The sequence below is a fragment of the Oenanthe melanoleuca genome, chromosome 1 (genome assembly GCF_029582105.1).
Source record: "Oenanthe melanoleuca isolate GR-GAL-2019-014 chromosome 1, OMel1.0, whole genome shotgun sequence".
Taxonomy (NCBI): Eukaryota; Metazoa; Chordata; class Aves; order Passeriformes; family Muscicapidae; genus Oenanthe; species Oenanthe melanoleuca.
In genome coordinates this window covers 24173214-24193317 of record NC_079333.1, presented here as the reverse complement: position 1 = coordinate 24193317, position 20104 = coordinate 24173214, and the positions used below count along the sequence as shown (strand labels likewise).

At 45.6% G+C, this 20104-nt stretch overlaps 1 protein-coding gene across 1 annotated transcript in view; it reads right to left on the bottom strand.

Annotated features, from left to right (window-relative positions):
- MAB21L3 (mab-21 like 3) overlaps positions 1 to 20104 on the bottom strand; it is a 49936-nt gene that overhangs the window by 4292 nt on the left and 25540 nt on the right. The window contains exons 7-9 of the mRNA XM_056501649.1: positions 17660 to 18299; positions 8224 to 8361; positions 322 to 423 (exon numbers count right to left, since the gene is read on the bottom strand). Of these exons, the coding sequence (XP_056357624.1) occupies positions 18066 to 18299 (234 nt within the window). The 3' untranslated portion in view covers positions 322 to 423; positions 8224 to 8361; positions 17660 to 18065. The remainder of the gene's footprint in view (positions 1 to 321; positions 424 to 8223; positions 8362 to 17659; positions 18300 to 20104) is intronic.

Genomic DNA, 20104 nt, shown 5'->3' with positions numbered 1-20104 from the left:
CCCACCACCCAGCTCAGTGAGGCCTGGCCGCCAGACCAAGAGTAAGCCCCACCTGCAGAAGTGAGCTCCCAGGAACGCTCTTGACAAAGAGACTCCCCTCCAAAACCGTAATTGAAATGAAAATGGGGACTGCAGGTGAATGTTCCTGACATTAGGGTGTGATGTTTTCTGGGCCAGGTGGTCTGACTCCAAGTTACTTTGCAAAGAAGTGCGATCAGCCCTTGGGCAGAGACAACTCTACTCCTTTTCACCCTCTTGCCTTCCTTCTGCTGGGGCACAGCATATGGATAGCAATTAATTTAAGAGAAATTTTATAAATACCAGTGCAGCCACAGCTAAGTATCTAGACAGGAATGCCTGCAGCTGCCAGTGCTCTCAGGTACAGCAGCAGTAGGGGACATCTTCACTGCCCATGGAAGAAGGCTAAAAAAAAAAAAAAAAATCTCATTACTTTTCCTTCCCTCAACTACCCATTTAACTCCTCATGCCTTCCACTGTTACTTGCTATCTAATTAAATTTCCTCAGATGACCGTGCTTCAGGGCAGAAAGCTGGTGTGGGGGGTGTGCAGGTCTCCCAGTCCTTGGCCAGCCGCCAGGAAGGAATGGGGGGTGGGTGCACACTGTGTCCAGGCTCTGTCCCTGGTTGCTTTGTAATGGAGACATTACAAAGGGAGCACTGCAAATCGCTACTTCAGGTTAGGAGATAAGCAGCCCTCCCTTAATGAGGACCTGTATACCTGGCAATACTGTAACACTTCTGGGGAACAACAGGCTCTTTCACTCCAGGCCCTGGCACAGCCAGGAGCAGATGTGAGACAGAGAGAACAACAGCTAACAAATCAGCTCAGCACCACCAGCCATAGCAGGCCTAGGCTAATGGCACAGCCCCACATCAGCTGTTGTTGGGAAACCCTCGGGTGTCCAGCAATCACAGCAAGACAGCAATTTTGGAGGGCTACAGCTTTGCTAAAATTGGCTTTTCCAGGAAGGCAGATGGGCATGGCAGCTCTCCAGTGCCAAGGAAAAGCTGCATTTCTGCTGCCAGTATCTGCTGAGGGAAGCCAATCCCGGAGGGAAAAGGGCAGCGTTATCACACTTGGTACCACACCTTGGCTTGCTGCTTGGGAGGTAAAATCCCCATAGAAAAGAGCCAAATTGTGTATCTAAATGTGTGTATCTAAAGGCACTGAATTATTAAAGAGGTCTCTTAAGGCTACAGGTGAAGCAGAGAGCTTTATGGATGGATTATATTAAATGTAATGGACCTCTAATGGAAAATCACCTGATTGCCACAGAATGGTTTCTCAGCTGTGGAGCAAACTCAAGCAGCTGCAGTGAACAATTATTGCCACAGGGAATGACTGGGTTTGGTAGTCCTTTGCAGGATTTTGGAGTATTAAAATGAGCCTATGATGGAGAGATACTCCCTCCCACCCTGTTCTCTGAGAATATTCACAATCCAGCCTTTGTTTTTTCTAGATGAGCCCAAGTCAGCCTTTCCCTCTCATCAGTGCACACTTACATGTAATTAAGGTCATATAAGAGCTGGCTGTTGTTTCCAAGTGTCATAAATTTGCCAAAATTGGGCTGGATTTGTGGAAACTGGGTTCCTGAGACCTTGGGCACTTCCCACTTTGAATACCAGGCCAAACACAACACAGCAATGCTTGCTGTCCCAAATTTTAAAAAGATTCTTTTAAAAAGTCTCATATGGAGCCACAAATTACAAAATTAATTTATCAGAGTGTCAGAGAAGAACCATGAAACACCAACACTTTAGGAAGCAGCAGGGAAATGCCTGTCAATCATCCCAAAGGAGTTAGAGAGGATTCTTCCCCAAAGGTAAGGAGGGTGACAATCCAGCTGAAGAGTATATCAATGCACACAGAATGGGAAACAAGCATGAGGAGCTGGAAATAGGGAGCTGGTTGCTATCCCAGAAACATGATGGGATGAGTAGCACAACTGGAACACTACAACTGAGGGCTACAAGCTTTCTAGAAGAGACAGGCTGGTAAGGAGAGAGGATTTGTTGTGCTGTAGGTTAAGGAATGGATTGTGGAGAATTGCCTCTGAAAAAGAGCCATAGACAGGTTGAGACCTTGTACATGAAAATCGAGGATGGGACCACCAAAGGACAGCTTGTGGATGGGGTCTGCTCCAGGTGCCTGACCAGTTGATAAGGCTTCTTGCTTCTGCCACAAGGAAGCCTTTGCACCAAGACCTCAAAATCAAGACAAACAAGAAAGGTGGAACAACCAGGATGGAGAGGAAGTCAAGGGCTAGAGCAAAGTGTGATGTATACCAGAGCTGCAGGGACTGAGGCTTTCTATCCCTAATTAACAGACTCACTTGTCTTATTTTCTGCTCTGACCACCATATGAGCCTTTTAAATAGAGAAGGCTCCTCCCTTGCTATGTACACAGCCAGCCCGGCACCACCATCCATCTCAGCCACATGGCCACAGGTCACATTTTCAGAACCACTTGATGGGTGGATTAATGGCTGCCTTTTTATTGCCAGGTCCTCAGCTTTCAGGGTGGGGTGGAGGCGGGAAGGAGAAAAGTAACTAATAAAAATCCCCCAAATGTGAAGTTTTGAAGTGTCATGAAGGTGGATTTTAAAAAAGTTGAGATTTTATTTTAAAAATAATCTGTAGGGGTTTTTTTTGCTTCTTAGCATTAAAAATGTGAGTCTTGTAGGTTCATTTTTCACACTTTCCTCCACACACAGCCCAGGCCTGGAAAGTTACTTTATTATTTTAAAAAGAAAATATGGAACTTTACTGCAGTAACTAGTAACTGTGGGTGTTCTTCAGTGCTGCCCAGTGCAGCCACTCGCACAGAAAACTCAAGGTTTCTATTACATTTAGGATGAAGAGCAGGGTCTCTCATCCTCTTTTTCAGGCTTTGAGAGGTAATATTTATTAAAAAACCCTAGAAGTGGTTTACAAATAACTGTGATGATTGATACAGGTTTGGTGTTCTAAACAGCTGAAATTGAACAGTTTTGGGTTGTTTTGTCTTTTTAAACTACTACTATCAAGAAGGAAACTACCAGATTTAAATGCTGTCCTGTATGTAATGCAAATAAAACCCTTCTGCAGGATGCAGAAGAAAGTCTGGGTGCAGAGTAAGGGGAAGTCAGCAACTGGCATACACAGACCCTGGCTCAGAAGGGCGGGCTAGGAAACAAATCACCATGATTCACTCTCTCCATCGCCTATGCAAAGCAGCACTTGGGTCAGAAATCTCCTGTCCAAGTGTCCAAGCCGATGTTTCTCACAGTGGAAATCCAACCGCCCCTAAGGACAGGGAGGGATTGTTTTAACCTCTTGGGCAGAGCCAAGTCTCCAGCCGCGCTGCAACAAGGCAGCACTCCGCTCCAATGCTGTTCCTGCTGCGGCACAGCTCCAGCCCCCGCTCCTGCTCCCACCCAGCCCACAGCCCTACGGATTTAACTACAGCAGCGCTTCTGCTGTGAACAGACCCGAGGTGGCCTGCTGCACTTCGCATACAGCTGCTCTGCCCACAATGATTCAGCCTCACCCTGGCTGCCCAATGCTGCCTGTTATTCCTCAGAAAACCAGGGTGACATGAGTCATCTGGTCACACCAGGACAAGGCCACTTTGGCCTCTTCACAGCTGGCTCAGCTGCACGGATCATACTCAGCACTCTGGCCTGTGATGGGGCCATGTTTATCCTCTGTGGTCCTCAGGGCTCAGCCAAAAGCAGCTGCCCATGACATGGGGACACATAGAATCACAGAATGGTTTGGGTTGGAAGGCACCTTAAAAGTCATCTTGTTCCAAGACCCTGCTATGGCCAGGGACACCTTCCACTATACCAGTTTGCTCAAAACGTTGTCCAGCCTGGCCTTGAACATTTCCAGAGATGGGTCATCCACAATTTCTCTGGGCAAGCTGTTCCAGTGCCCCACCACTATCTGAGTAAAGAATTTCTTCCTAATATCTAATCTCAACCTGTCCTGTTTCAGTTTGAAGCCATTTCCCCTTGTCCTGTCACTACTTGCCCTTGCAAATAGTTCTCTTCCTCTTACCTGCGGGCCCTCGGGCCCTCTTTAGGTACTGGAAATCTGCCTTTGGGACAGAAGATGTGTGTACCAGGGGCACACCAACATGCTGACAAGAGTCCTCTCCAAAGCAGGGGAGCATGATTTTTAGTGGGAGTTTTTTGTCTGGGAGGTACTTGTAGGGGCCAGGCCCCCTAGACATCCTATTTCCCACATCCCATCCCCTTACTGGGCAGGGCTGGCTGCTGTGCTGCAAGGGTGCACAGGAGGAGAGGTATCCCTGCTGGGGCCACCCCTTTCCAGCTGCACCCAGGGGCTGCTGCAGTTTTGGGGATGGTGGCAGGGAAGGAGAGTGCTGACAGGGCACAAGTGCTTGGCTGAGCCAAGCTGCACTGAGTGCCAGCAGGGAGTCACACCAACAGCCCAATGCTCTTTGTGCCCTGGCTGCCTGTCCCAGGAAGCTCTCTCTTCAAAAATCGCATAACCCAGGGCAGGGCTGACTTGCTGACACAGAGCATGCCCTTGCCCAGTAATTAATTTGCTGAGGTGCAAGTAATATTTGCATGATAACTACTCTGCCTAAATAACACCATGTGTGGTATGAAGTGTGAATGCTTTTCCTCTACCTTGAAATAACTCGATTTAGAGACAAGCTTTTTGAGATGCATGAAGCTTAAAGCAGATGCAAGGTATTGCCTACAGTTTCTATACAGCATCATCCTGACTTTCTTGGACTGATGTGTGTGAGCCAGAGAAGGTGCCCTAAATCAGAGCAGGAGGGTAGAAGCACCATGATAAGCAAATAAAAGGACATTCTCAACCCCCTACACCAGCAACCCACATGCCTGGACTTTCCTTTGGGCTGGCACACTACCCACTGCCTTCCTGGGCTGGTATCTGGGCGGGTGGGAAGGAATTTGGACTCAGTGGATTTGATTGCCAGCATTGTTCAGGAGGAACATGCAGTCATCACAGGCTGAAAGTCTGGCTTTAGGACTAGTGACTGCATCCAAAGTGCTTGGCTACATCTGGACCCCTGATGGCCCTGCTGCCTGAGGGCACCTCAATCCCAGCAAAGGGGGCTGTTGTGCTCAGCAGCCTGGAGTCTGCACCATGGTCTGGTGAAGCAGTGAGTGATCTCAGTTCATCTGTGGGTTTGAAAGCCCTTCCAGAGAGAAGGAACATGAGGGAGCTGTGTAAAGGCCTGATGAGAAATATTTAAATATTTCAGTTTCCAGTGTAATTTGAGTAATTTGGAACAGAAAGTACATTCATTTAAAAGGGGAAAAAAATAAAAAGAAAAAATAAAAGAAAATGGACAGCTTTTGGTGTTGGCTTGAGGAACATAACAGTGCAGCAGTCACAGACAAGCATGTGGTATTAGATGAGGGTGTTCTTTCTGACCCCCAGGTGCTCTTAGGCACCTACTCTCAGGTGCTCTATAGGCACCTAACTCTGAGCTCTTACTTGTCGGGTAATCTTAAAATAAGCAAAGCAGCTAATAGTTAAAAGGTTATTTATTACAAAGCACATCTTATTACAAAGCACATCAGTCTCAATGGTACACAGACAAGCAATAGCAAAAAGCAGTGGCAAAACAGCCAGCAATAAGCGAATGGCTAAAGCAAGTGGCTAAAAGCCGAATGGCTAAAAGCTGAATGGCTAGAAGCCTGTGGCTAAAAGCAACAAGTCTTCTGAATACGTACTGTTATATAGCATTTTTCCAACAAGCTAAGATGCAAGCTCGGACCACTACTCTTCAACCTCTCAGAATTCTAGTTTCTTAGCTCACCAGGTTACGTATAGAACGCATACACTCTATCGTGTTCTATCTAAGAAATGTAAGCAATATTCTTACTATAGCTCTATTATGTCTAAGTCCTGTCTACAACTGTGGGCTTAGAGCCTCTACTGAAGATATCACTGTGTTTGCAACCTTCAGTAGAACACAAGCTATTACTGTGGAATCCAGACTTTTTACTCACTAAAAACATCAGAACTCACTCTAAGACTTATTCAATCCCTACACTCTGATTTCTCTCTGAATAATTCAGAGAGACCCCTAACTCACTGACTCCAACATCCCACCAGCAGGTACATAATGTTCTCTGGGCTAGGGCCAAGGAGGAACACGTGGCAGGCAATGGAGCAATGGGCACATCTGCTGCCCAGGAGAGGGCCTACTCAATCATGCCGGCATAGATAATACCGAGAAAAATTTAGGCTTGGATCAGAGCAGGTGAGAACAAAAATCCCAAACCTGTGCACCTTCACATGAAATTAAATTGCATGAGAAACCTCTTAGGAACATTTATAAGGAGGTGCCCATGTCTGAAGCAATGCTCTGCATTACCAAACTGTGAGAACAAAATCTGCCAGGGGTGCGGACATGATCACCCCTGGCTTCTGCCCAGGAAAGGCAAGTACCTACCAGCTCTGGTGCTGGACTGTCCCAAATCCAGGAACCCCTTGCTTAAAATGGGTTGGAGAATTAGCTCTATCTGCCTCAGCTCCTTCTGCCACTCCCCATGAGTGGGGCTTGTTCTCAAGGCATGCTTCACAGAGGACCATGCTCCCCACATCAGGTTTTGGGGGGAAAGGAGGAGGCGTATACGTGCCCAGACTGCAGCCCTTGGCCACCTTGATGGCTTCAGAGTGGGGGCCTGAGCTGGGACCGAGTGGGGACCCAGGTGGGTGCCAGAGCCCAGCCAGGGGCAGATGGCGGGGCTGCACAGCACTCCAGCGGCCGCTGAGCTCCCGCAAGTGGAATTCGGGGCGGGAAAAGGTTCGGGCTCCCTCCACATCCCTCAGACCACCTTCAGCCTTCCCACTGTGACAGCTCCTAGCCCTCCTCAGCACTTCTCTGTCAACAAAGACAAGTATTACAGCCACTTTAGTGCCTCCTGTTACCCTGCTTCACCTGTGTCCCAGTATTCCCCTAGCAACACTGCAGCTAGAGGAAAAGCTTGCAGAAGGACTGTGGCACAAGGTTTGGGGAGCTGGGTGCTGTTTGCAGCAGATACAGTAACACACGAGTAAAATAAGCAAACAGAGCAGGGCTCTTGGCAACACCTTCTTCTCTAACACACCAAAGAGCACAAGAGAGGACACAACCAAGGCAACCTGGAGCCTCCCAGCCCCTTCTCCCCAGTGCTCACAGCTCTTCCAGGGGAAGAAACGGGGATGGCACTGTGACATTCTAGAGGGGACCAGCTGGCATGCATTGAATGTAGGGCATGAGTTGTACCCTCGCCAGATTGCACACAACAGATCCTACAAGCTCAGGAGCATGGGACGAGAGCAAGAAGGGCTCTTCCTGGAAGGCTGTGCATAGAGCTTGAAGCTATGCATCCACCGTCACCCTGATGGGCACCAGAGCACCCAGCTGCCAGCAGCAGAGCTGGAGTGATATCCCCTTCAACTGGAGGTGCGGTTGCAGTGCAGACACTGTTCTCAAATACAGCTGGCATTTTTGTGGAGCTGTGACACAGACAACCCATGGCAGGGCTCCCACCTGAGCTGGCTGGATCAGGCAGCAAAAAGAGGGCAGAGAGGTATTGCCTCCCTGCAGCAGGATAGTGTGATAGGCGAGTCAGTCCTGCCCTGTTGCAGTAACCATTTTTGAAACAGAGGCCAAGGCAGTGGCATAAGAAATGCTATTCTTATGATAAATCCTGCATTTACAGCCAGAAACTACTGTAAATAATATCTACTTCAAAGGCACAAAATATGTGCAGAGAGAGCACTGAAATTTGGCAAGAGATGGCTCTATAATCACCAAGAAGGATTTAAACAAGCAAACAAACAGAAAGAAAACTATACCATTAATGATATCAAATATCAACAGAGAGAAAAACAACACCGCCTCACTAGCAGCAACAGCAGCAGTAGCAGCAGCTTTTCCGCCTACAGAGCAGCCAGGCAGTCACAGATGATTTTCACAGCTCAGCACACATTAAGGACTCAGGCCAGAAGGCTGGGAGAGTTGGGTCTAGGTCTGTGTACCACCCTCTGCTGCATCACCTTGAATAAGTCACAGGCCATCCTTTTGCCCTGTGCACCAATACAGGTAAGGAGAAGCCTGAAATATGCACCACCACAATCACACCTCCCTCCCTCTTCCCAAAATGGTGCACAGTTCTACCTGTGCCAAATGTCATACTTGAAGGAAAAACTTCAAATCCCTCACCTTAAAAATCCTGCTAAATCCAGCTGAAGTTTTACCTGGTTCATGCAGGTTCTCAAGATGGGCTGATGTGAGTTTGATTCATGTCTTCCCAAGCCAGGGAGAGGTCTGAAGATACTTTTGAGGATATTGTAGGGATAACTGAAGGAAGAAAAAGCGGAAGTTGATTTTAATGGACATCTTTCAAAGCACTACCATGTGTTTGTCTTACAAGTGTTTCAAACCAGCACCTGCATTTCATTTGACCAGGTTTTTCCAGCTTGTAAGAGCAGACCACTGGAAAAAAAATCAATAAAAGCTAAGCTTGAACTGCAGTATCTAATAGAAAAAGGTTTAGATTGAGCTGTTGTCCAGCATATGTAGGTAAGAACCTTTGTATTGTTCCCACATAGCCTTGCTGTCAGCATTACAAGATGCTTGCTGGGCTGACATTTGTGCTTCTCCCTGCTAAGCCCTAGACTTGGGGACATATTACTGTTTTCCTTTTTTATTGGTCACAGACCAGATCAGTCTCTGTGTGAACTAAGGGATGCTCCTGTTCACACCCAGGAGTTTTGTATGAAATTTCAGTGCAGGTTTAGCACAGCAAGTTTGTGGGTACCTGACCAGCCTCTCAAGGAGCTATGCCTGAAGTGCTCTGGGTAAAACAGAAATTACTATTAGGGCTCTCCCAGACTGCCTTAGGCTGTATTTTAACAACTACCGAGTATTGCCAAAAGTTCTATTTGTTTTCTAATATGTTTCCTATTTAGAAAAACACCCCAAGCCCCCAGTGCCCTCTTATTCACAAACCAGGTGCTACACAGAGCTCAGGAAACAAACATTGGGTTTGCATGCTAGCATTTTTTAAATAAATTACATATATTTTGGATATAAACAGTGGCTATTTGTTGAAATGTCGTTTTCTATTTTCTTGTTTTGGCTGTAGGTTGAAGGTTCAAAGAGATTAAATTTTAGAACACCAAAAGTAACCTTTGCTGGGTTTCCTAAGCAAAAAGGGAATGTTAAGTACTGGAACACAAACATGGAATTGGTCCTCCACTTTAAACGGAAAAACTTTCCTCTTGTTAAATCCTAGCAAATGAAAGCAAGCAGTTGCTGCAGCCTCTCTGTGCTGGGATCACATTAAGGGGCTTTGCCCAGGCTGCATGATGAGGCTGCTGCCACCTCCGAATCTCAGCCATCCTCACATCCTGAACTCCGTCACATCCCAGCCTCCATCAGTCCAGTTTGCCAAGTGGCTGTTTCACATACAGCAGGAAGAGCAGTGATTATCTTAGATCTTTGATTATGTTTTGAGGTTTCTTTAACAGCTCTTGAAGTATTTTAATTTGCCAGAGGGTTGGTGCCCATGTTTTCAGATGTTCCCTTGCTATAGGTCCCAAATCCATGTGTATCATGTGGTTTGCCTTTGTCAACTCTGATGTCTCACCACTATGCTTCAGATTCCCCTCTCTCAGTGCCTGGAGGAACCTAACTGAAAACACTTCCAAATCAGTTCTTAAGTTACTGAGGCTCCAAGAGGCACAATAAGGCCTCCCTGCAAGGGGGCTCGAGCAGGATTGCTGCATTTAGGAGCCTTTAACACAAGGACAGCACCTGAGCACAGATTACCTTAGCTGACAGAGTCACCAGGGCGACAGGATGACAACTTTTGACCAGTCTGCTCCTCTGGTTAGCTCATTTTGCACTGTACTTACAGTGGCAGCTGCCTTCAATTCCAGCTGGAAGCATAGCCAGAGAGAGCTTGGGCTTTGCCCCAAACCGTTGGTGCCCTAGAGAGTGATGCAGGAAAATGCAGCCCAGGTCTGGCTAGATTGGGGCATACATTATAGAATATCTGTTGTATGCATACTGCATATGATCATCATCACTTATTAAAATCTTCATCAGACTCGAAATGCCATTGCTGGAAGCAATCAGAGATGCTTTTGGGAGTGTGTGGAGCAGCTCCTGGGGGGCACAAAGTTGCTGCCATCCTGTACAACACTGTCCCAAGCTGCCACTATACCCAAGGTGGGCTTGGCCAGCCAGAGCAGGATTTCTGCTCCTGCCCCACTCCCACCATGGCTGTAGGCTGAGCAGAAATTCTCTGAGTCTTGCCAAAATGCTCTGCCTCCTGAGCAGCTTCCCTGGCTCCTCACGGGTCCAAAGCCCTTATCAGCCAGGACCTAACTTGGGTGGCTGGAAAGGCTCTGTTGTCTTTCCAGCTGTTCAGATCAGCATCTCCTTTGTTACTCTGAGGTTTTGCTAAGGGTTTGCATTGTGTTAAGTTTCAGGAAGCACAAAGAAATGGAAGATCTTTGTATGCCAGGCTCCTGCCTTAAAGTACTCAGTCTCCAGGGAATAGAGGGCAGACAAAAGAAAAGAAAGCGGGTACAATAGCTGAACAAAAAATCAAGCCAGTGGGAGAATACATTATTCATTAAGTATATCTCCAGAACAAGTAACAGGGACTGCGGGAACAGAACTTAAAATGGTCTTAAGGTACAGTTGTAAAAAATTTATATACCCATTTTAACCTCCTCTTTTTTGACATCTGTTTACTTCATTTGGGAAAAGACTAGGCCTAGCCACCATTTTTGAAAATGTGTGTATATGTTCCCACAGTTTTCACTGTTCATGATGGGATGTACATGTGATCATGTGAGTAGATAATGTCCATGGAGAGAGCTGCAGAGGTCTGAGTTTGATTCTAAAGTTGATGGTAGCTGGGGTCTTTCCTGAGATTTGTCTATTAAATAGGCTCACAAAAGAGACCGAGCCGCTCTGACCTTCGGTCATTTCTTTCTGGTGGCACAGATGCCAGAAATCCATCTCTATGCTGCCTTTCCCAACCTGCCAACTTTTCTCTTACTGCTACTTCTAATACTAGCCAAACCAGCTCAGAGGAGATCACAAGACATCCTAAATATATATTGTCACTGTGGGGCTCCTGCTGACTTTTGGAGGGTGCCTCCTGTCCCCAGATTGCTGGAGGACTCACAGGATGCTGTGCTAAACGCACTGGAACAGGAAGGACCCAGGGAACAGCAGTTCAAGTCAAGGACGTGGGCCTCCAGCACAGAGATAATGATAACTAAGTGGCTATTGCCAAGGGCAATCCCCTCCCAGAAGTACCATGCTTCAGTGCACAAGCAGCTTTGGCTTCTGGCATCATTTACACCTGCTGAGCTTTACTTTCCCATGCAAGCCCCCTCTTCAGGCCCTCATTTAGATACAGAAAGCAGTGAGGTGGCTGCAGAGCTACTCCCTATTTCAAAGTGGTTGCTAAAACCCTTCTGCTCAAAACTGAGCAGGGAGACATGAAACAAATCCCCTCAGGCTCGAGCCTCCACAATCACTTTTAGCCCTCCTTATCACCCCAAGCAGAGGCAACTCTGCACTGTCACACAAAATTAAACTTTCTCTTTATTCTCCAGTCTAATCTCTGTCTTCACAATATGATCCTCCGTACCACACTCTAACAAATGGCCTCAGCTGCCAAGCTAAGAGGTTTAATGGGATACTGTGTCAGTTATCAAACGAAAGGCAGAAGAAACACTGCAAACAAAGGCATTGGTTGCTCAGTCCCATCCCTGGGATATAAGGCAAGGACTACAAGGAACCACTCATGAAACTAATGTTATATCTCTCCTCTAAGAGGAGAGGACCTGCCTTTCTGCAAGAGTTTTGATGGAGAACTGTGCTCTATCAGGCAGAGTGGCAGATGCTCTGTGACTGGCAGCTGTGAGATGTGACCACAACATTGTCTGGCCACAAGGGTCTGAATATCAAACAGAGAAAATACAGTTTGTCTTTGGTCAGATGTTATTACATCTGAGCTAAACATAAAAGCCCAAGATGTATCACATGGCAAATCAATATAGTTGTTTGTTAATCCAAATGAAATCAGACACTTTTTTTCTTCCTGCCTAGATAAGACCTACCCTTCCCCCTCAGAACTGCAGCCAAAACATAATTCCCTCTCAGTAGCTAATGGCATTAATAAATTACGCTTAAGATCCATTGTTCATTTAATCCTTTTTGCTGGCATTAACTCTGGTCACTGATCTGTTGCCTCTCCAGTCTATGACATTTTAATGACACAGCTAGAAAACAGCCAAACCCTTCAGCTTAGTGATAAAAGCTGGATATGTGTTACAAGGAGGAATGGTGTCTACCACTAACTCAACGGGAAGAAGTGTGGTAGAATTACAGGCCAGAGCTGGTTGTTGCCTGGGGAAGGCAGAGAGGAACAGGTTGGAGAAGACTCATTGATTCTTGCCTGAGCTCAGATCTTAGGGAGATGATGAAGCTGTTGGCCCATGGCCTTGGTTCACTTCCAAGACAACTCGACCATGGCAAGCCTTTCAACCAGCCTAACCTGGTTTGCCAAGGAAATCACTGATGATAGTCACTCTTCCTTTGAAGTTGCAGTTGTTTTTAAGGGAACTTGACCTCTGTGTGTTCTTTCCCCTTCGGCACGGGGGATATACTGCGTGGATTAGTATTATCAATGTGACACACCATTATAGCATATACCGACGAGATTCCATCTGGAAGGCTGAAAACCAGCTTGGTTATCTGTTCAGAGATGAATTATATTCAGTGTAGTGCAGGACTGGAACAGAGGTTTTATCAGAGAAAAAGAGACCACGGTTTGGCATATCTCATCACGCTCAGCCAAAGGTAAGGCATCTTGTGATTACCCTTGTGATGGTTGCATGGACAGCAAACCCCATGGAGGGTGAGCAGCAGCTTGATCTGTACTGGTACAAACCAGACTGCAATGTGAACACATCTGGGCTGAAAGTTCAAAGAAAGCTCCTAATGATGTGTGGGTCTGAAATTATTTGCCTGCCTCAGGAGCCAGCAAAGTATTTACCTATCTTTGAAACTGCTCTTTTAGGGGAAGGGACAGGAAGAACAGCAGATGGATTCAGTGGCTGATGACATTCCTCCCAGCTACATGTCCTCACCCTTTTAAAATGAGATCCCAGGTATTCAACACTGATGTTCATCTCCTTAGTAATTTTTACCATGGATTTTTAAAAATTTCCTCTGAGCTGTATTTTTGTTTTGGTTCACTACTAGCTTGAAACTGGACTTTCTTAAGCTCTCCTGAATTAATCAAACTTTTTCCCTGGAATGCATTAGCTAGCCCCCTGGACTTGCAGTGCATGCAGCCTTGCCCTTCAGGTCCCCCAGCTGTGTTGGTGACAATACTGTCACAAGAAGGGGTTATGGCCTGCCCTCTGCTGCTGGGATTTGCTGCAGAAGCAGATGGGTGTAAGGCTGCCTGCACTTGTGGCAGAAGAGGTTTGGCTATCCAAGCTGCTGGATAACAAATGGTAACCATCTCTTCCAAGGCAACAGGAAAAATGTGCTGGGCCAGATGCAACTGACCCACGCTTGGGATCAGGCTCTGGGCTACTCTGCATGTAAACTGGTGCCCTCTCAGGCTGAAGCAGGCTCAGTTCATGCTTCTCAGAGCAGCTGGCCTGTGTTGCTGCCTGATTCCAAGAGTGGCTTCTCTAAGAATGGAAACAAAAACATACCAAGATTTTTAGTCCAGAAATCTTTAAGTGGCACAAGCCACAGTTGTGCAGCTGGTAATTATTACCACCCAGGGGAGCCTAGGAAGATGTCATTCTTTTTTTCTGATTACTACAAAGCCTTTCAATCTGATTAATTCTTTCCTTAATGCATTTCCTTGTTATTTGTATTTGTAAAGATGCTAATGGTAAATGAGACAATCTTTCCTGTGAAAAATACATTCTGTACTTTCCATAGCTTGGTCTCTGGTAGCATCTGTGCATTCTTCATCACCCATCCAGGAGATGCTTTCAAAGCCAGGTGCTGATCCTGTCCTTTCCTTCAATTCAAAGATGTTGCTTGGAGGAGAACTGACAAGTACCTGTAGCATGATGAAATTGTTGTCCGTTTCTTTGTGCTGCAATGGTTTGGGTCAGAACAGACTCAAACACACTTGCTACCTGGAGCTGTTTAGTTTCCTTTGAAATTGTGCGTATTATTCCAGCCAGAGAAGTCAGATCCCAAGGAGGTCAAGGGCATCACAGCCTCCTACAGTAATGGCAGAGGCTGGCCTGATAGGGTGAGGGGGATCTCTTACCATGATTTGAGCACTGGCTGCTGTGTCACTATCTCACATGACATTGCAAGGCCCTCAGATGACTGTTGGGGGTGGGGGTATAATAAAAAAAAATATGTTTCTCCTCAAAACCAGAAATCCTAGCATGGTAAGCAGAAAAATATTTAATGTGAAGGCAGAATTATCCTGCCTATCACTGTCCATGTCCCAGCTTTGCTCAGAGAGGCCAGGCTGCTCCCACTGGGAACACAGTTTGCAAGGTGATCTAACTACATTGCTGGGCACCATTTCAAACTAAAGATGGAGTGTAAGTGAGGGGGAATAGATGGTCTGTAACGGCCTCTGCATACACATTAACTAAAAGAGATTTGATGTGCATTGAAAAATGACCATTTCCACCAAAGGGAGTGGCCAAGGGCCATATCAGAAAACTTGTTCTGAGAATTTATTTTTTTTTCTGGAGGAGAGAGAAAAAAAGAGGGAGACAGAGAAGCCTGAAGGGTAGGCACAAATGGGAGTCATGGCCTAGCTGCACAGAGAGAGAGCAGGACCCTAATGGAGCCGGACAGTGGCTCTACCTGCAAGTTCCCTCCTTCCCAGAACCCTGCCTGCACTTTGCTTGTTGGTGCTTTCCCAACCAAAGGCTATTGGGAATTACTGCAAGACCATCAGAAACAATAAATCCATATCCTGGCTCTTAAGAGTGGCTTCCAGAGTTTAGAGATGTTTTATCCAAGTCTTGCTATTTATTAGAAAGCTCTCCCATGGTCTCTTCTCTCGTTTTTGGCAACAGAATTCAGCATTAAATTAATTGAGCTCATTTGTCTCAGCTCGATGATAGTAACAAGATGCTGATTTTAAGAGCAAGATCCTGGATCAGTGTTTGTGCTTCAGAGAGATATCGCCCTCTAGTGACTAGAAGGCAGGCTGAGTAAAAAGACTAAAACCATGACTTTTTTACAGTTTTATATAGCACAGCAACACATTCAATTCAAATTTGACAGATGAAGCGATGCTGACTGTGGTGAGGGTGAGAATGCAGCAAATATTCATGAAAGCAAGGAAAAAGAGGGAGGGAAAATGGTCATGACATTCCTTCCAGATGTTCTGAACAAAGAACTTTTGATTAAACCTATTTCAAGAAAGTCTGTATTTGTCCAGATGCTCACTTTTAAAAAAGAAGAAATATAAATATGAAACATAAAACTTATTCTGTAGCCAAAACACAATTTTCCTCCTTTTTTGAAGGAAAATCTTGGGATGAGGCCATGATTTTGTGATTAGTCTTGGTGTATAAGTGAAAAGCTATTTGCAGAAAGTTTAGTGCGGTAAGAAATGCGATAAATATATTTGGCAAGTTTGGTTTTTTTAATAAGAAACATCCTGCACAACTCTCCCACAACCACAAAAAATTGCCTCACAACAAAACCCTACACACCCAAGCAGACCTGCACAAGATGATATAAAATAGTATCTCAAAGATGTCTCTGAAAGGAATTAATTCTTGTATTCAACGACTTCCATGAACACGTTAGTACTTTTCCCAAAGCCTTTTCCCGTTGCCAGTGGCCAGCTGTGCCACATCGTGCTCTTCCAGAGAAAAAGCTGTGGGATTGTGTCTGTGTCTTTGTGGTCAATAAAACTGTACTTTCTATGTTTCATTGGTGACAAGGATACTTTCTGCAGCAGCATAAGCTAGCTGGTGGATTTGCTTGTGCAAACAAGAAGAAAATACAGCAAAACGGATCATTCTTGGCTCAAAGTAGGGGTCCATCATTCTGTGTTTATTTACTGGCTTTGCTGAGTCATTCCTGGCTGTAAGAGGCTGCCACTCTGGCAGAGCAGCGAAACATTCCATGTCATGGCTGTGCAGCACAGGGCGCATACCCATGGTTTTGCTGTGAACCCCAGCAGCTGAGGATTGATACACAGCAGCATCCAAGTTAAGGATCAGCACTGAAACATTTTTTTTACTCTATAGCTATAAAGGGAGATAAATTCTTTAACAGCCACAACTAAATCCCAAAAAGACGATACATCAGAGCAGTAAATATCAAATTTGGGATTAACAGCTCTGGATGTTTTGCACTGTCCTCTAACAGTTTGAACTGTTTTTGCCCTCCTCTAACTTCAGCCCGCCAACCACAAGACAAAATCAAGATTAAACCGGAGACATTACTTCATTGCCACAGCTGCCTGACTCTGCATTTTGCTGAAACAGCTCAGCTCACAGGAAACAGGAAAGCCACAATTGAGAGGTGTCATCATGAAATTGACACTTGTGTCCCATTTAGGGAGCCTGGAGAATGAAGGTTTAGTAAGAGAAGTTAACTGTTAAAACCGGTACACAACTCAGTTACACATGTGGAAAGGCAACTTGGAGAGCATTCTAAGGATCTGAGCAAAGAGGGAGCCAGTTTACATGGTTGGATCAGGTCTGTATGTGGTGAGATCTGATGCGGGAGACACGGAACCACGACAAGACCAGGACAACACAGCTGGGATCTTTCCTGACTCGTATCTACTCTGCTCAAAAACTGTAGAAGACAGCCTGCTCCAGAGGCAGAGGCTGTGTTGGAGATGTGTGGCTGTACCACAGTCTGCCACAACGGGGAGATGCTGCGCTGCGAATGCGCCTCGTGCAGCTCTCTGGAGTGCAGAATGCAAACCCCACCTCTGCCAAGCGCCTTGGCAAAGGACTTACTTTCCTGCACAGACCTGACAAAAAATCCCCCCAAACCAAACCAGACCCAAAATCCCCCCTATCTTGGTTTGATTTCAGCAATTTAATAACATCAAGCCCAGTGTTCTTTATATTAATTCTGAAGCTCTGTTCTTTTGAAATACTAAAATCCATTTTCTTTTGAAACAACCTCATGGGGGGTCTTTGAGCTAAGAGCCTTTGAAAAATATTCTCCTTCTGCACAGCACCCAAAAATATGTGGGTGCTGACAACTAGAGAAAGACCTGTTCCTCATCCAGCCTGCCGGATAGAGCCAGGGATGGGAGTGAAATCTGCCCTGCCAAAGCCCCCTGATTGTATGGCACTAACACAGCTTGCAAAGGTAAACATGAAAAAGGCATATTTGAAGCAATTGGAAGAAAAACATAAGTGGAGGAGAGAAAAATGAAGAGGCAAAACCCATTGTTCTTCTTGCTTCCACTGAGCTCTTCAACACTAGCAGCATGGTTAAATTTCGACTGGATCCTACTGGATCCGACTGGAGCAGGATCTCACTGAATTGAATTTCCTCTGAGAAGCTTCCAGCTTCAGAACACCTCATAATTGCTCCTCTGCCCCTCTGCAGAGCTGGCCTGTGAGATAAGCAAGGCAATTAAACCCACCATCCTTGTGAGAAAGGCAACTGCAGCAGCAATACATGTGCTAGGTTACAGAGGCAGCAGAGTGAAACTCCTTTGCGCTGTCTTTCAGCTTAGGTGCCACAAGACTGGAGACACAGAACAAGGCAGTTGCCTGCTCTGACTGACACAAAGTTGCATTTCACTAGCTGTAGCTTCCAGGCAGCCTGTCACTGTTGAAAGCAAATTAGATCAGCCGGGCATCAAGTGATGCCTCCTATCAGTTTTCACCGCCCACTGCTGCCAGCTCGACACTTATCTTTCGCACTATATGTGCCAACTGTCTCACACAGCCAGCTGCAACATCTACTGGAAGGACACAGACAGCAACCACAGGTGGGGAGAGAAGCTGGGGGATCAACTCGGGGTTGGGGCAAGACCTTTGCCTGCCTTAGTCCAGGCAGAAAACAGGTTTCTCCAAGAAGTCTGCGAGCTTGCTGGCCACCAGGTCCAGGTCACTGGTGTTGGCATATTTGAGCAGATTGGTGTTCTTGAGAAAGTAATGCTTGAGGAAGTGCTGGCTTACACACTTGTGCAGCTTCTGTACCAGCCTCAGAAAAGCTTCAGGGAAGCAGCGCCAATCTTTGGTGCGTGGGTATTTTTCACACGTCCAGAATAGCACTGTCTGCAAGAAGCAGATGGGAGAGAAGATGTGTTAGAGGTTCTGTAGAGGGCTCACACAGCTTACTAAGGCACTTTTAGTGCTGGTAAACGGCTGACAGCCTTGGAAATCACAGAGACTTGCGCTATCTCCCTGTATTAACGTTTCTGCAATGGAGGGATCCCAACTAAAGTCTCCCCTGGGGACCAGGGAGAGCAGCTCAGAGGTTAGGATCTCTCCCCAGAGGAGCCACTCTCCACTGACTGAGCCAGGAACCCAAGGAAAATGATCTTGCTAAAATAATCTTGGCTTATTTGCCATCCTCCAATAGGAGCCTCTGTACCAGGCATTTTAGGCTGTAGAAAATGGCCTATTTTGCAAGGGTAGGAGTCAGTAGATGCAAGGAGGGACAGAGCATAATGAGATCAACATAATTATTTGTAAGCTTCAGCTGTATTTATGCTGAAGATACACAATGATCTGCATCATAAACAGACTGAAATTCCAAGAAGCTACTGCAGGTGCAAGGCTTGCTTTCTGGTCAAATGCTGCCTGTTTTTTTCTGACATGTCTTATGTTCTATTCCTCCAAAATTATTTTATGTAATTTAACATTTGAGAAATACATTATTAAAATAACAAAATGCATATGACTATTGCTCTTACAGTATTATTTTTACACTGCTCATGCTGCATTTTCTCAGACTTTCCCATGACTGAGAATAATTTTCTCGAAGAAATGAGACTTGCTGTACCAAAAAAATCATATTGGTTGCCTTGGTCAGCCTGAAATGACTTTTTAAAATACAAAATCACCTATCCTGTGTTAAATAATTCTGCTAAGTCCCTTAACTGTCCTCTGAATTCCAATTTTATTTTGCAAATTCAGCTACCCAAAAAGAGACTCTCAGACATTGTGAGAGGTGGCAGAACCACAGCCTTCAACTTGTCTGTTTCTACAGAGGTAGAATTTCATCTATGGTTGTACTGCTGACAAATTTCTTCTCAAACAGTTTTACAAATGTGAAAAATTTATTATTCACAGCTGCAGTAACCACAGACATAGTGAGGAATTCAAGCTATAACTCTCTCAGAGCTGCTCCTTGAAGACTTGCAAAGCAGTTACCTTCTGACACACCAGAACTACTTCAGCAGGCAGCAGTTGCAATGAAGTTTCTGGAGGCAAAGAAAACAGCACTGCTTCTTCAGTCAGGTGCCCAAACAGCTGATTTATCCCCAGCATTTATGTCCCTAACTGCCAGCTCTCTACCAAAAGCGTAGAGTTGGCTTTCAGAATGTGCCTAGATATTTTGAAATTCTCAAGGTCTCAAATTTCATTCCTATGCAGGTAAGCAAAAGAAGAGCAGTTATGTGGTCCTCTCTGGCTTTCAGAGCTTCTGGGATGCAGATTTTCTCTGTTATAAAGGATCTTGTCTAATCCTAATTTTTGGGTACCTCTGACAGGGGGAACCTGAGAATGTGAAGAAACCTAACACTAAGCCTCTGTTTGACTGCTGGTTTATCCACTGACTACTTCCCTAATTTTTCTTTTTTTCCTGTTTTTCTTTTTAATGTGAGTAATTTTGAAAAATTCTTTTTGTGTGGTAAACCAATCCTCTCTTGTCAGAAAAGCTGGAAGTACAGTTACAGTAAAGAACTGAAGAGATTCTAAATAGTTTCTTAATTTGATCAAGAGTCCACGCAACAGCACTTCTTGCACATCTGCTCCTTCAGCCGGGGGAAAAGCATTGTTCCTAATGGTTAAATGGTTTTCCACTTTGTCTTACATATGAATTTTCCACCAGGTTGTTCTTATAGACACTGAGGAGT